Source organism: Argiope bruennichi, chromosome X1, assembly GCF_947563725.1.
Source record: "Argiope bruennichi chromosome X1, qqArgBrue1.1, whole genome shotgun sequence".
NCBI lineage: Eukaryota > Metazoa > Arthropoda > Arachnida > Araneae > Araneidae > Argiope > Argiope bruennichi.
The window spans coordinates 13,154,099-13,169,823 of NC_079162.1; the positions used below are offsets into that span (position 1 = coordinate 13,154,099).

The 15,725-nt window shown below is 32.0% G+C and overlaps 1 protein-coding gene across 1 annotated transcript in view; it reads left to right on the forward strand.

Moving 5' to 3' along the window:
- The first annotated feature begins 963 nt into the window (after positions 1 to 963).
- Positions 964 to 15,725, forward strand: part of LOC129958882 (uncharacterized) — a 32,198-nt gene continuing 17,436 nt past the window's right edge. The window contains exons 1-15 of the mRNA XM_056071604.1: positions 964 to 981; positions 1,455 to 1,557; positions 3,040 to 3,168; positions 3,241 to 3,395; positions 4,708 to 4,816; positions 6,237 to 6,339; positions 6,422 to 6,516; positions 7,901 to 8,179; positions 9,645 to 9,926; positions 10,421 to 10,674; positions 12,853 to 13,009; positions 14,358 to 14,984; positions 15,050 to 15,256; positions 15,331 to 15,384; positions 15,454 to 15,576. Coding sequence (XP_055927579.1) covers positions 1,455 to 1,557; positions 3,040 to 3,168; positions 3,241 to 3,395; positions 4,708 to 4,816; positions 6,237 to 6,339; positions 6,422 to 6,516; positions 7,901 to 8,179; positions 9,645 to 9,926; positions 10,421 to 10,674; positions 12,853 to 13,009; positions 14,358 to 14,984; positions 15,050 to 15,256; positions 15,331 to 15,384; positions 15,454 to 15,576 — 2,677 coding nt within the window. The 5' untranslated portion in view covers positions 964 to 981. The remainder of the gene's footprint in view (positions 982 to 1,454; positions 1,558 to 3,039; positions 3,169 to 3,240; positions 3,396 to 4,707; positions 4,817 to 6,236; positions 6,340 to 6,421; positions 6,517 to 7,900; positions 8,180 to 9,644; positions 9,927 to 10,420; positions 10,675 to 12,852; positions 13,010 to 14,357; positions 14,985 to 15,049; positions 15,257 to 15,330; positions 15,385 to 15,453; positions 15,577 to 15,725) is intronic.

A 15,725-nucleotide genomic window follows, 5' to 3' on the forward strand; every position in this document is an offset into this window, starting at 1 on the left:
AAGGGATAGAAAAGATTGCATTCTACAGCATTCTAAGTATTCATACAGAGGGATGATTTTTGATGGGTTATATAAGTGAACAAGATTTAAAAGGGCGTAAATTCAGCGGAATTTGGTTCCTCCGATCTTCGGATGTCGAGATTGAGATGCAGCCTCTAAGCTACAGCAATAAAAAAGCAATCTTAGCATCAAAAATTGGTCTGAAAAGACTCAAAAGGATCGTTTGTGAAAAACAGTATTCTCCACTCTGGAAAGATCTGAAAACATTGGAGTACAGATATTCATGCTTTACACGTTTTCGTTCGGAGTTCTAGAAAACATTATCCACAATATCAGCTACATCAAAATAATTAAGATAGCAGGGATTGGAATTAGGCACATCTTAAAATTTATCACTTGATCAAGGGATTTAGATGAAGTATCATATTATGGCATTTATCGTTATTCCAATCCATTTAAGTGAATAAAATATGCAAGACATGCTTAAGCGTAACTATTTTTAAAAATGGATTTTGAATTAAAAACGGTTTTTGCTTAATTACAGTTTTAAAAATAAAAAATTCGATACACATGGTGAGAATTAAAGACCTTTACTTTACCCATTATTGACATAATCAAGTTTTAATCAGGTATCAGAAATATCATATTATATATTAAGTAAAAACATTTCAGCATGAGAATTTTCGGGATTGGGAGATAAACCTGCATAAGAAATGTTTGCATACTAATCGTTCTAAATTTTAGATTTTTTTTGTATGATTTATTGATTTTATTTATTTTCTTCGTTGACTGTTTATTAACTGCCATATCTGGTGAGAAGCAAAATCATGGTTCACAAAAAGCTCTTGTATGATGTCACTTAAATTAAATCAAATTACAACTATGGATCTATGAAGAAGACAATTTCATGTGTGACACCATTGACATTGAGAAATATAAATATTGAAGATTTGGCTTGCTTTCCTCTCTTTGGGTTAGTAGGTATGATTTTTCTCTCTCTTTGGTTTCTAGAAGCTGCTAATACTTTTCATTATTCTTTTCTTTGGTACTAATTTTTATCCAAAGTTTTTGTGATTGTAAATGACAGAATTGAGTTGTATAGTTTTTTTTAAATCGCATTTCATGTCAAAACGATTTTTTTTAATTTGATCTTCAGTCTATATAACCTTTTGACTCTTAACTCTAGTAATAATTTTGATCAGATACGGATTTTTTTTTTTTAGCGAAAATCCAATAGGTCTTTGAAATGACAACTATTATAAATATGTTCATAATATTAAAAAATCCAGAAAAATAGAACCGCACGGCTATATATTATATTGCTTAACTCTTTCGGAAACTTTTTCGAATGAAATTGGATTATAAAGAATGCTGAGTTTTAATTAATGAAAAGACCATATGCACTTCTAAGCTCTAAATCTTCTTTTTATTATTATTATTATTATTATTTATAGATGGTAACAATGTGGAAGCTGTGCTTTCTTTCGGTGGCATGGCTGGTCCATTCAGCTGCATACAGTCAAGAAAACTTGACTACGAGCAAGGAAAATATATCCAGTAAGTACGCAGTATTAAATATTAAAGAAAAAATCCAGATTTTCATAAACTAGGTTTCAACCTAACAATCGCTGCATATTATTTAAAAAAGCTTCTGATCTTATTTATTAGCAGAAAAAAAGCTATATAAATATTAACAATGTTTTATAATGTAACAAAGGTTCAGTTTTCGACTGTATCGAAATAAGACGAAATCGGTTTGGTGATATGAATTGCTCATCGGCAAACGAAATATTGTTTTAAAGAAAATCTGTCTTTTTTTAAATTCGGTTTTAAAAAAAGAAAGGCGTTCATATAGATTGTGACTGCCTCGAATATTTGATACAAAAAAGATATTCTAAACATAGGCAAACTTTTCAATTATCGATTTACTCTAACTTTACATCAAGCTATAGAAATTGGTTGTAGTACAGTGGTATTCAAATTGGATTAATTTGCGTATTGGTTTCTAGTTTCCAAACCTCTCCCTCTTCTTATGATTGTAAATTCTCTAACCTGAAGTGGATAGCGCCAGATTAAACCTTATTAAAATATGGATGCAAGCTTTATAACGTCCCTCTGTTTTTCTTGTGGTCTTCTTTGACAAAAAATAACAAGTTACAATCTTTGTTAGAATATTATCATTGAGGAAGAATATCCACCCACGCTCATACAACTTGCATTGTTTTAATTTTTTATTAATAATATTTCCTACCTGTTTACAAGAGCAGAGAAGCCTTTGAAATTTGTTCTAAAACTTGGATAATGTTGGTTAAGGGAAACCTTAACCAACATTATCCATTATTATTTTGACCTTAAAGGATCGATAGTATTCGTAGTATCACTTTATTTCGAAAAATAAAAATGATTAGTTGAAGAAAATCGCATGTTGCACATCAAATACCATGGCCCAAATATATTTGGTACGGTATAGCGATAAATCACTGGCTGCAGAATACCCATATCTCATCGTAGACAAAGAATATTAGGAACATAAAGTATCATTCCCCAAGGTTATTAATATCACTTGTCCGTGTTTGAATAGTGCTAGAATTTTCAGAATGTAGCATTCTATCAAAGCCTTGTCAAACCGTGTAACTGAAAATAAAGTTACAAAATGTATTGTAAGGAAACTAGTGGTATATTTATTACTCAATTTCAGTTTTAGTATATGTAGAAGCTTGTACGAAACATTTTCCATTGGAGCATTCTTTAATTACACATTTAAACAAACTGTAATGACTGATATTCCAGTTAGAGAATTAATGTAACTTGCAAATTAGATGCCGCAAACATCGGTTATTTCTCGGGGAAGCTTATAAATTCCATTTAAATTGACTTCATATTCAGGAGAAATACTTCCAATAAATTGATCATAGATGAAAATTGTTTGATATAATTTCAAGCTCCTGAATAAAGTTCAAACTTGGTTCCGATTTTTCCCTGTTACTTTATTGTATAAATTATTTGAAGTAAACTTTTATCATTAATATTGGTTATTAGGCTTGGAATCTGAATTTGACAAAGTAGCAGAAGACTTCCTGACTTCATTTAGTCTTGCCCATTCGAAGACGATATCTCGCAAGAAGAGAGGACTTGACACAGACTCGGAATTGCTTATTGCTGGTGGAGGTGAGTTTTTGTTCATCACTCTTTCGATAGATTTTGTACTAAAGCATATTCATAGTGAGATTTATTTTCCAGATGTCTATAGACTTCAGACAATTGTTCCCGTTTCTAAACTATGCAGTCCTGCAGTGTATTCGACGTTTCTGAATATCGACAATACGACATATGCGATCTGTGCAAGAGAAGCTACAAAATACACCCCAGCTGAAGTTTTTGTTGGATTATACAAAGTAATTCGCAAGTTGCCATCGATAATAGATTTTTTACTTTTAAACACAAAATATATTTTGTTCAGTCTTTTCTTTTGGCATTGGCAAGAACCGAATTCTTTAAATGTAACGCAATTTACTTACATTTAAACAAATTAATTTCACTTTTATTTTACTGGAATGAAGTACGTGTTCATAAGATATATTTTCATGAAAGCATTTTTCAAATTAAACTAATCATAAAAACAATAAATTGGTAATATTGAGTTCAGTATGCGCCTCATACTTTTTAGTCGCCTGATTTTTTTATGCAATCTAAACCTTCTAATAAAAACGAACGCAATGCCTGTGTCACCGAGTAGGGATGGGGGGGGGGGGGGCTCGTCAACTGACACTCTCGTGCATTGAAGTGTCTAGTCGAATCATGCTCGCGTAAAACGAGCCTGAATAATTTGAAAGTAGAATCAATGGGTTGTTTTACATTTGCTACTCATAATGCTAATTTTTTTTTCTCTATTTGACTTAATTGGTTATTTTGAGTATATTTTTAGTTAATTCTATTTTGACACAACTAATCTTTTTATTGCATTTATAAGTCTTAAATTTGTCAAATTCGAATTATATTAAAGTCGGTTCAATTTATTACATCGCTTTTCTCAATGCATCATCAGTAAGTTAGAAAAATCTAAGGTACTGTAGAATTGGATTTAACAAATCTGAAAATTTTAATAGTATGCTCTTTTAATGTTCCAACTATTAAATGAATGATTGAGATTTTCGAAACGTTTACGTTCTTTCTATCGTATAGTTAAAAGTAGATCAAATACCTACTTTTAGTCGAAAAAATTTGCACAAAATGTTAACTCGGCATAAGACTTCAGATGACACAGATGTGTAATAATCCATATTTCAGTATGCCGCCACGTATTTGAAATACCTAGTTGAACACATTTGCCATGTGACAGTGACGCCACCTAAATTAACTCCATTCATTTTCAAGCAAAATAATGAAAATCTATCCGATATTTTCGTATATATCTGAGTGCTAGATTAATTTCGAGACTATTTCACTAAAAAATTCTAAAGTTAATTTGTTTTAAGTGACGATATATCTTTAAAGCATATCAGTTTCTGAAAAAAAGGGCAATAAGTAATTCTAAAAATGCTTAACCTTGGTTTCGGCTGACTGGTCTAACTCGATTCGCTGTACAAATGAAGGTTTACAGGAAGGAACTAACTCGCTCTCCCTTATTCTTAATTTTATTCGGATCTTGATTGCATGGAGAAGTTGGTGATCAATAGCAAAATTTTAAAGTTGTTTGTTCATTCACAGGAACATAAATGGTACATCCATTGGAGATGGTATGTAGGTAATCCCAAAGGTCTTGCAACGTTTCATCTCAACGGTTACATCTACATTTTTGTTGCCGATAATGATAAAGGTAAATTAGAATTTTGTTTAAAGATCTTAATTTTCAGTAATATCGAAATTTAGAAAATATTAATTTTTGTCAAGGAATTTGAATATAGGATATGGAACAACTTTTTTGCATGAGTATTTGTCTTTTTAAATAGCCAATGTGCACGCCTTCTTAATTGCATTTCCAAAGAAATTAGCATTTTAAAATTTGATTCTTAGGCTAAAATAACAGTTGAATTTGTTTATTGGAAATGAGGGCCCCGTCTCTTGAAAAATGGAGCTCCAATTCTAAACCCGGCCTGCCTGGCCTTATACTATTTCAAAATATTTCATAATTCAACATTTAGAATATTATGGAATTTTAGATCACTTTCCATATTTCAAGATTACTTTTGAATTCGTCTGAGAGACCAATTCATAATTGAGTTCTGAAAATTTTAAAACGTTGCGTTGCTTTTTCAAATACATAATTGTACGAAACTCTAGAATAGCACGTAAGCAAATGAAAAATAATAAAGAAGTTCCAGTTTTACAAATATGAACCTGAAATTGTCACTAAATATTTTAACGTGTTGAATTAAGTTCATTAAAACTGTACTCTTCTGTTGGTCAAAGATTAGAGGTACAAAGTCAGAAGCCTAACTCGGCTCCAATATATGGCGCCGATTAGACTTTCTGGGAAAACAGGTCTACACTTAAATTTCGCTTGCAGACAAAAAAAAAAAAAACCTTAAGTATGAGACTTATTAAGCGCTTTAAAATCTTGGCAAGTAAAATATTCCTTAAATGAACTGAAAAGAAATTTCAATTTTCGGGTAGAGAAAGTAGACTTCACTTTTGTTGCACATCGATTAATTTTTAGTTTCTAAGGGAATTTTCTTGAAACATTCGAATCGAATAACTTCTGCTGAAACTTTCATATAAAATGCAGCGTTTCAATGTTTTCGTACTTGCCACAAAACAAGTATTCTAATTTCCTGTCGACAATGCATTTTAATGAACATTCTCGTCTTCTAGTGTGAATGTGTTAAGAGAATTCGGGACCCCGGAAAGTTGTCATTCATATATTCCAAACGAATTGGTCTTAAGTTTTCTAGCAATTGTCCAAAGATTGAGTTGATAAAATCATACGCGCTGCATTAATATTAATATATACTTAGATTTCTGCTTTCAGACGGGCGCAAGATACGAAATCTCTATTGGCTAACTGCTATTAATTCGAAATCTTATTGAGTTACGAATAAATGTATTATTCTGAGACTGGATTCTTTGAGTTATTTGAGTTGAAATGAAATAAGATGGCTGGTATGAAGCTGCTCGTGAAATTTCACAGTACGATTTTAGCTTTAATTTCTTGTTCCGAAAATATAATGCGGAAATTTTAACATGCATTCTATATTGGTTTCCTATCATTTTATTAAAAACATTTCAAATTGTTGCAGAAGATGGAATAGCTCAATTGCGAATAAATATTGCTACCCTGACAAAGGAGGAAGATTACATTGTTCATAGTAAATACCCTAAAAGCATTTTTATCTGGCCAATGTAAGTACCTGTTGCTGTAATAAGATCATGTTTACCTGAGCAATTTTCTTGAGTCGCTTTGCACTGTATATTTTTGATTTAGGAAAGCCGCTAACTACCACATGGCAATAGTCAACTCGGATGGACATCAACATCCTTCAGATTTGAGCTCTCGAGTTTTCTTCTACGAATGGATGGGTTAGTAATTTTTCAATGTCAAAAATTAAGAGTTAATTTCCTTTTTGTTCAGTTATTACTGTATTAACAAAGTAAAATTATTTTCACGAGGGATTCTTAGGTCTGAAATATTATGTCCTCGTAAGAAGCCCATGTATATCTTCCTTCGTGGATAATTCAAGCCTAGTGTTATTTCCATATCTTCATCTGAACTATTCTGCTTTATCTCTCGACATCTTAAATTTGTAACAATATCTGCAGAGTATAGCTTAAAACCGAAGAATATTAAAATGGGATACCTGCTAGTCTTCTGAGAAACTTAAATGTTTAGTTAGCTTTTAATGCTTTAGAATAACAATTTAATAAAGCCAATACTTTACTAACAAGTAACTATAAAACAATACTTTACTATATAATAAAATTGGCAATAATATACTGGCTATAAGAATTAATAGTACTTTCTAGCACTTTAAAAATTGATTCCGCATACATTTTGGCTTTAAATCTTTAATATGCTATGAAGTTCAAATGGGTTCCAATCGAATCAAATTTTAATGGCTATTGTTGAAGCACTATGGGCCCTATTGGCTTGTATTATTTAAAATGAATTTTTTTGTACTGTAGGCCAAGTTCTTATGCTCAAACTTGAATCATAACTCGGTTCAAAGATACTAAATCCGAGTGCATACCTTTTAGAAATATTTATAAACAAATCTTCTGAACTGAAAAAATTCAGTTTGTTGAATAACTGATTAATTCAATTATTTAATGAATTGATTCTAAATTTTATCATTTGCCTTCATCTTTGTTTCATTTTTTCAACTTCAGAAACTTGATGCGTGAATTCGTGAATAGAAAGCTTCAGAAAATCTGATTCAATGTGTCGGGTACCTGATGATAATTATTATAGCTTTTAGAATCGTCTCTAAACTTCAATTTTTGTTGTCAAAAAGCGAGGAGTAACTTGTTATTTCTTTGTAGTAAATAGTAGTGATAAAATGCAAATTTCATTCCACTCGCTTTATGTAAAGTCTATTTTAATTGTTCCCAAATCTATTAAGAAGCGGCCAGTATCTTCTATCGCAGTTAAGGTAAGTCATCTGTCAGTCTACTTAATCACTAACTTCATTTGCGAATTATTTCCTTACATTTTTTAAAAAATAACTATGAAATAGTAGGCTTCTGCAAGTTCTATTTCAGTCAAGATATTGAAATTCCCATACTATGCAAAACTGTAATGTAATAGTTCAAAAATTTGGCGTAAATTGTCTTCTAATATTCGCTTGGAATTGATCTCCCTATGCATCTGAAATTTAGAAAGGCAATGAATTTAAGCTTTTGGATCTAAACTCAATGAACCAATGTTGATAATATATGAAATGGTATGTTACATTTTTTTTTCTAGGTACTTATTTTGATAAATACGCTGAATTCCAAGCTTATGATGTGAAAGATGTAGAACCATTTCATATTCATGGAGCAGCTTATTTGGCGATTGCTAACTTTAGGAGAGGTATAAACGACTACGAAGTAGATTCAGAAATCATGAAATATAACCTAGACAAGAAAATATGGGTAACGCATCAGAAAATCAGGACTTACGGAGCTATGGATTGGGAATTTTTCAGTCTTGGAACAGATATTGGCCAAGAATTCTTTCTGGCAGTTGCAAATAAGGAAGGAGGTAATCCGATTCAGAATATTTTTGAAATCTATTTTATATTGGATTAAATTCTTGTAAAGGAATTCTTGTAATGTAAATTCTTTTTTGGAAACATTAATTGCGGTTCTGTTGAAACTTCTGTAGTATGATTTTGTTCTCTCTTGGCTAAATTCGGGTTCATAACCCGATATACATATGCAAGCTTCAAAAACAATTCGGATGAAAGCCTTGTAAAGTTTTTCCTGTTTAGGCACATGATTTTTAACTTTTTTGGTGAAATACCTTGCCTTCATTATAGGACCTATTCAATTTCCTATTCTGTTGCACTTTAAAGAAACTACTTCAAGCTGAAGTTTTTTCAGTAAGTCTCTCTTGAAATTATTGATCACCTAATTGCAATATTAAAGATCTATGTGTGGATGCAAGATTCAAACTTGCATTGAATTCGGAGGGCTATACTTTCGTAATCGTTCTGTTCTGTTTCCAAGTCTGTTGCCTTATTTGGAAACAGCACTCCATCCACATCAGTGGTTTTGGAAGAGGCAGCTACTCTGTTAATCTTTTGAGCTAGAAAACCGATATTAGTTTTAAATTTTTTATTAGTTTTAGATTTTTTTCAGGGAAAAATCTAAATGCAGTATTGTATATTGAAGGCATAAAATTATCCGTCATTTGTGCCTTTATTTTAAAAACCTACCAATTGTCCAACTTTCAGATTCTTGAAATTTGAAGTCCAAATAGCTTAGTTTTCAGATTTCTACATTCAAGAGGAAGTTTTACCGGACCGTTATTCTTTATTAGTCAAACTCAACATTTTAAATCAACTATCATTCAAATAACACGTGTAGATAATGTTTGTAATCTCTTGTGCAGGGAATTGTTTTCTTAAACTGCAATTATCGACTCGCGAAATTAAACTTGGGTCAATTTTAAAGATTTTTACTTTTCTGTATTAAATCTTAATATTCACTTTCATTGTAAACGGGGGGTTTTCACGGGTGAATTGTAAATAATTCGAATTGAAAATCAAATCCGATTACTGGACATTGTCTTTGACGAACTTGCGCTTCTAATTCGAATAAAATTGCTTGTGAAAAATGAAAACTATTGTAACTGTTTTTCAATCAAAGACGAATTTCTCTCAACCGGCCATTTGTTAACCTAATCGAGTAAAATTTTCAAGGCTCTTTAATCTCGACTTTTTTTGTCTCAATAAAATACACATGAGCAAACAGACGACATAATCCTCGTGATGCAAAAATTAAAATAGATGCATGTTAATCTTACTGACAAGGCTCTCGCATATTCAGATATTTTTCATCGACTGTGGAACTTTGCTACATTAAAGAAGCGACTACAACAGTGTTAAGCTCGTCTTGTTTGAAAGTAACGCTGAAGTTTTAAGCTTTACTACCCTGAATTGATGCTCTACTTTGCCATGCAGGTGCCATAAATCTAAAATTGATACTTTTAAACTTTATTCCAGGTGCTTCAAACATTCAGAGCGTAATCTACAAATTCGTGAAAGATCGGTTTGTTCCATTCCAGTGTCTACCAACCCCAGGTGCGGTCTCCATTTCCTCTTGGTCGTCTGGATCAATATTTTTACTTGCTATTGCCAATGTTGATGCAGTTTATCTTTATGAATATGATGGGTGGCAGTTTGTGATGAGTGGTATACAATATACTCAAGGATCGATGTCATCTGGCGTGACGCATTTGAAATTTAATAATGTAGTGAGAGATTATCATGAAGTTATAATTTTGAGTAAGTAATTTTTAGAAATTCTCCACTTAAATTTGCAATTAGTGGCAGCTTGTCAATTCAGAAATGAGTGTAGCAAAATTGTTTAAATTTCCAACTGTTATGAGAAATTCTTATGTTCATCGTCAAGTGTTTATTTTTCTATATTCTGTATTTAAAAAGTGGAATTTAATGTCTAATGTACACCTTTTTCCAATGAACGCAAAAATGTGCCTAAAGACGAGTCGGTTTCTCCAAAAATTGTCATAGGGCTTGAGCAACTGCAAAGAGATGTCTTACATTTGTTCCTTTTTGAATATTTCTTACTGTCGTTTAAACTTTAATTGCACAATTTGCATGCATGGTTTAGATACCATTTTCCAACTTATTTTTACATTTACCCTAAATAAAGACTTCGGTAATTTTCCAAAGTTAATCGATCTTGGGATGTGAAAATACATTTGTTCAGAATCCGCCTTTTAAAAACTGACTTTCTTAATTGCTGGACTTTATTTCAGGTGTAAGCAATCCTCGACAACAGAATGAACTTTCAATATTTGAAGTTGGATTCGTTAAAGACAGTTCATTGGATGACTGGAATAAAGCTGGTACAAGATGGTGCATGGACGCCCAGAGTAACTTAGCGGCCTCTAACTCTGATCTCCCTTTATTGAATGATGTTGTATTTATTAATCAACCTCAACCAATTACCATAAATGGCAGTTTGTACTTCGAAAATGGCTTTGGAACGGATAAACTCAAAACTCCTCGGGTAAAACGTGCAAATTTTGTCATGCTATGTAAACTGGCTTTTCTAATCTTTAAACAAAAGAATTTTAAAGACATCAATGAAAAATTTGAATTTATGATGTATATCGCTTCATTTCATTTTCAAACGGTTATTAATTTAACCCATTAACTACCAAATGTTTGAAATTTTTGGACGGATAAGTTGTATATATGCACACAAAGTGGTATAACAGTAATTCAAATTTTGTTTAAAAAATATTTTAAAATATTATAAAATGATAAAATCTCAATTAAAAAAAAAAGCAAGACAGTAACAGATCATTACTGTAACCTCTAAATTACGTACTCGTATAGTATTTCATTACAACATAAAAACGAAACTCAAAATTTATAATGCTTGAAATGAGAATTCTTCTCCGTTCAACTTGCAAATCTATTAAATTTCTTTTCTTGTAAAGAAACGAAGCTCAGAATACATTTTTTACTACACACAATATAGGCCGATTACATATATAATATTGATTTCTCAGACCTACCATATGTATTTTCGGCGTCTAGTGGTGTACATAAAATTAAAAAAGATCCAAATGGGGATCGTGACAGCTAATGGGTTAATAGATGCATTATGTCTGTAAAAACTATTGGAGAGAAATGTAGCTTCCTTATTCTCGCGTTGTATTGACCAGTTTTGATCGACTTATTTTCACTTATAAATGAAATGGCATTTCAATGAATGTTTTGCAGTTCCTTATGAAAACTGAAATTCGTTAGTAGTACAGTCTTAACAATAATGAAGTTAGGTATCCATAGTAACTTAATCCTCTGAAATTTCCCATTTGCTTGTCATTTTTTCGTATGAACAAGATTCTTTTGTAGCTATTCCTGCACATGATCGATAAGCTATCCAAAATATGCAATTACGCGACACTCCACTGTTAGCAGAATATTGGTAAATTATGAATGCAAAGAAAATCTACTTGAAATGTAAGAGTAGAATGTGCATATCGGATATTATGGCATTTTCATCGAAATAATTTTTTACCCCAGTTTGACACGTTCGCTGCCATGATTCCTTCCTACGATTCGGACCACTATCTAATAACATGCTTGCTCCTTTGCTATCTCTTAATTGTAGCAACACTATAATTACGAGATGGCAAAGACTATGTAGTAGTTATGAATCGCAGGCGATTCACTCGGTGAACAACGTGTTAAAACAAGGAGATATAAACTAAACATAAGCATATTCTACTCGTTTCAAATTCTACCGAGAACTTCAGCTGTCACCTGAATATGGTGACATGGCAATCAACGTATTAAAAAAGGAATCTTTGGTCATGTTAAATTGATTTATTAAAAATGTTTGCTGATAGCATTCGGTATCTAGTAGTGATTTAAAGTTTTATTCCAATCACATTAAATTCTAATTCTATTCCAATTAGAATGGTTCCCATCATCAACATGTGTATGGTTTTAGTACGTGTTGGTTCTGTTATGGGGTGGAATCTTGATTTGGATTTGTGGGGGGGAATTGAATTTATACTTGGGTGTTGTGCTAATGATTTTATACTAGTTTGAGTTATCCAACTCCAAAAACGTGGTGTAATTTACATTTCATTTTGTTAAATTTAGTCCCTTGAAAGACTTTGTCGAATTAAACTCGTACATCGAATTTACATAATTTTTAAACTTGTTATCTACGAACTATTTAATTTTTGAAGGAATAACTCTTGGATAAACTGTATTGTCTTGGATCAGCTTAAATTGCAAATACTTGTAAACCTTGACTCTTTGAAGAGTTAACTTGGCCGTTTAATTTACTATCCAATTGGATAAATGCGTTCTGAGAGTACTGTTTTAATACCAAAGTGTAACAATATAAATTCCTGCTTAAAAATAAACTAAATTGTATTTAAGGAGCTAAATTGTTCCAACTAAACAAATCCCAACCAAGAGAAAATTCGATGCAAAATTTAAGTGGCCAATTTCGCCTTTAACTAGATCACTTTGCTTGCGATCTTTGCAAAAACCTAAAGTACTTGAAGAAATTGCCTTGCTTTTAACTTGTATTACATAAATTTTCAATGTCAATTTGTTTAATTCGATCTCGCCATTGCAAGCAAAGCGATTAAGAACATCGATGCTCATTTTAAATTGATATTTCGCAAATTTTATATCTAATAATATTCACTGTTTGCAGCTAAAAGAAATGGTAACTCAAGAGAGATACGACAGTGAAATGCTACTTAATTTACAAGATTTGCAAAAGCGACTTGACGCAATAAGCGTAAAGATTGGCCATTTTGAAGAAGTGCTTAGAAGTTCGCTTCAAATTGAAGGAAATCAAACTGTTTATGGTAAGATTTAAATCAACCGTTGCCTTTTTCTTTATTCGCTTTAACTTGACTTCGTTCATGTTTGTAAAGATGGAAGTTTGTAATTTTTTTATTAGTTTCCTAATGTGTTAGAATTCTATACAGTTCTGGCCTCTCCGTTTTTATCCAATATTTTAATATTTTCACAATTTAAGAATTAAGCGCATTGTGTGCTTTTGATTCTATACTTAGAGCTAAATATACTAAGAAAATTACGAGCAAAAGCGAAAATAATGCAATTGTGCGGCACTAAATTTGAATGAAGAATTTTTCAAGGTTTAGTTTTCTTCAAGTGCGTGTTGCGAATGCGATTAAAATTCCGCTTGACTGTATCGGCAATTGAACGATTTTCGCTTCCCGTTTTTCAACCAAAAACTCGGCATTTTAATAAACTAAAAGTGTGGGTTTTGAACTTTGTTTCATGCTGATTTTCAATTTTTTCTTTTCTGAAACGTTACGAAATTGAGGGTGGCATTAATATTTTTATAAACTCAGTGTCCATCAATGATTAGAATTGACAGGTCAAAATCAAATTGTTTAAGCGCTCTTAATGGTCGCATTAGTTTCACTGCGAATTTATTCAGACTTGTTTACAAGGGTGTCATTTAGATGTTCTGAAACGACAATTTAGGTAGGGAAAAAACATTTAGCGAGGCAGATTAACCCTCTATCTGTAGAAATGTGCATTACAATTCATCCATTTAGAAAACTGCATACGCCTCCTTGAGTATACCATGAAGTAACCAAATCAATATGGAATTTCATTTTATGCAAAGATCTTAGTAATTTCAACAAGAACTAATTTCAAACAATATATACAGGAACAAATTTCAACCTGGACATAATGAAACGCGTTGCTTTAATGTGTTCATAAGCTCTTATTCTATGAATTTAAAGTATAAAAATTTGAAATATAAAAATGTACAGTTTGAATCCAAGTCGGTGAATGAGTGATTTTATGTACATTAAGAAATTTTTAATATATATTTTTTGAATTAACATTTTATTCATCTTTAATCATGAAAATTCTTGTATAACAAAACCGTGTCGTCTCTACCTTTTTTTAAAAAAACTTCCTACGATGTTTCGAAAATTGAGCCGTAAGTGTATGGAGAATACCCAAATTCGAAAATGGTAATTTTCAAAGACCTGTTTTTCTCCTAACGGTGTTTAAATGCCATTCCAAGGATATTCATTAAAGATCTCCATTTTTACTCGAGTTTAGGTAAATAGCAATTTAAAAAAAATCTGTCAAAGAATTACCTTGCTTATTCGGAAGAGTTTAACTATTGATTAAATACTTTGAAACTCAAATTTTCCAATTTTTCAGGTCAATTACAGTTTAAAGACGTGTCATTTAGCTGCGAAGAGAAGTCGTGCCGTTTCAATAATATTAAAACAAGTGTATTAAATGAAGATATTGCGGACTGGAGAGAGAATCTAGTTTTTCTTGACGGTGAACAAGTCATTGATGGTAATCTATTCGCCGAAAATATTATTGCCAATAACATAAATGTGCCCGATAAGATAAATGGAGTTGACAGCAAGACTTTAGTGACTAAATCTGGAAATCATAACATTACTAGTACAAAAACTTTCGCTAATTTTTTCACGGCAGCAGATCTAGATGTCGGGGGATTGGTGGATGGAATGAAAATATCCCCATCTAACATCTTATTGACAAGAGGACATCAGTCTGTTACTGGGGATTTGATCTTCAAAGACGTAGATACTACTTGGTTGAAAGTGGAAGAATCGGTAAATGGAATCAACTTGCAAAGTTTCTACGAGGACGCACTGCGATCAGATATATCTTCCGTTATCATTGGGAAGAAAAGATTCCAAGATATTATTGTTAGCGACTTGACTATGAATGATGGATCTACAATAAATGGTATCGATATTCCAGACTTGTGGGAGAATACGTTATGGGCTGGTGATAATCAAGAGATAAAAGGTAACTAAATTTTTAATATGTTCTTGATTGTCTGTGTGGACATATGATTGAGATTTCTTTTGCAGCTCCAATGACATTTCAGTCAGTGGCACTTCACAAGAATCTCTTCACCCCATTCGGAATAAATGGAGTACAGATTCCTGGACCTCGAGTTGTCACTCTGAGTGGATTCTCGAATGTTACGGCTCATCATGTGTTCACGACTTCGACGACTATTTCTCAACTGAATGTACTGAATTCCTTGAATGGAATCGAGGCATTTAATATTCCAGGTATGTTAAATGTTGCGCATATATTTGAAGGTACTCTATAACTTGTAACTGACGTGACGCATTCCATTTTTCAGGACAACTTCCTCTGCTTGATATACTGTTAATGAATGGAAATCAAGTGGTAACAGGTAAATATCCAATGTAACGCATTTATTGTTGACCTTAGTTTCCAGCTCTTACAAGAAATATTTTTTTAGGCAAAAAGACTTTCAAAACTATTCATTTGGATGCCAATAGTTATGTGAAGGGAACTGTAAATGGGGTTGATCTTTCAGAGCTGAATGATATGGTTCTGCATCGAGATTCGTTGCCACGTAAACGTAAGTTACGTCAATCTTTTTATCACTATTGATCCTACTAGAGTTGGTAAGCTTCTCTAAAGATGAAATTTAAATCATTTGATCTTATTTCTCTTAAAGGGAAAAAGCATGCGTCTTCCATGAAAAATTAACTCATTATAAATGATAGC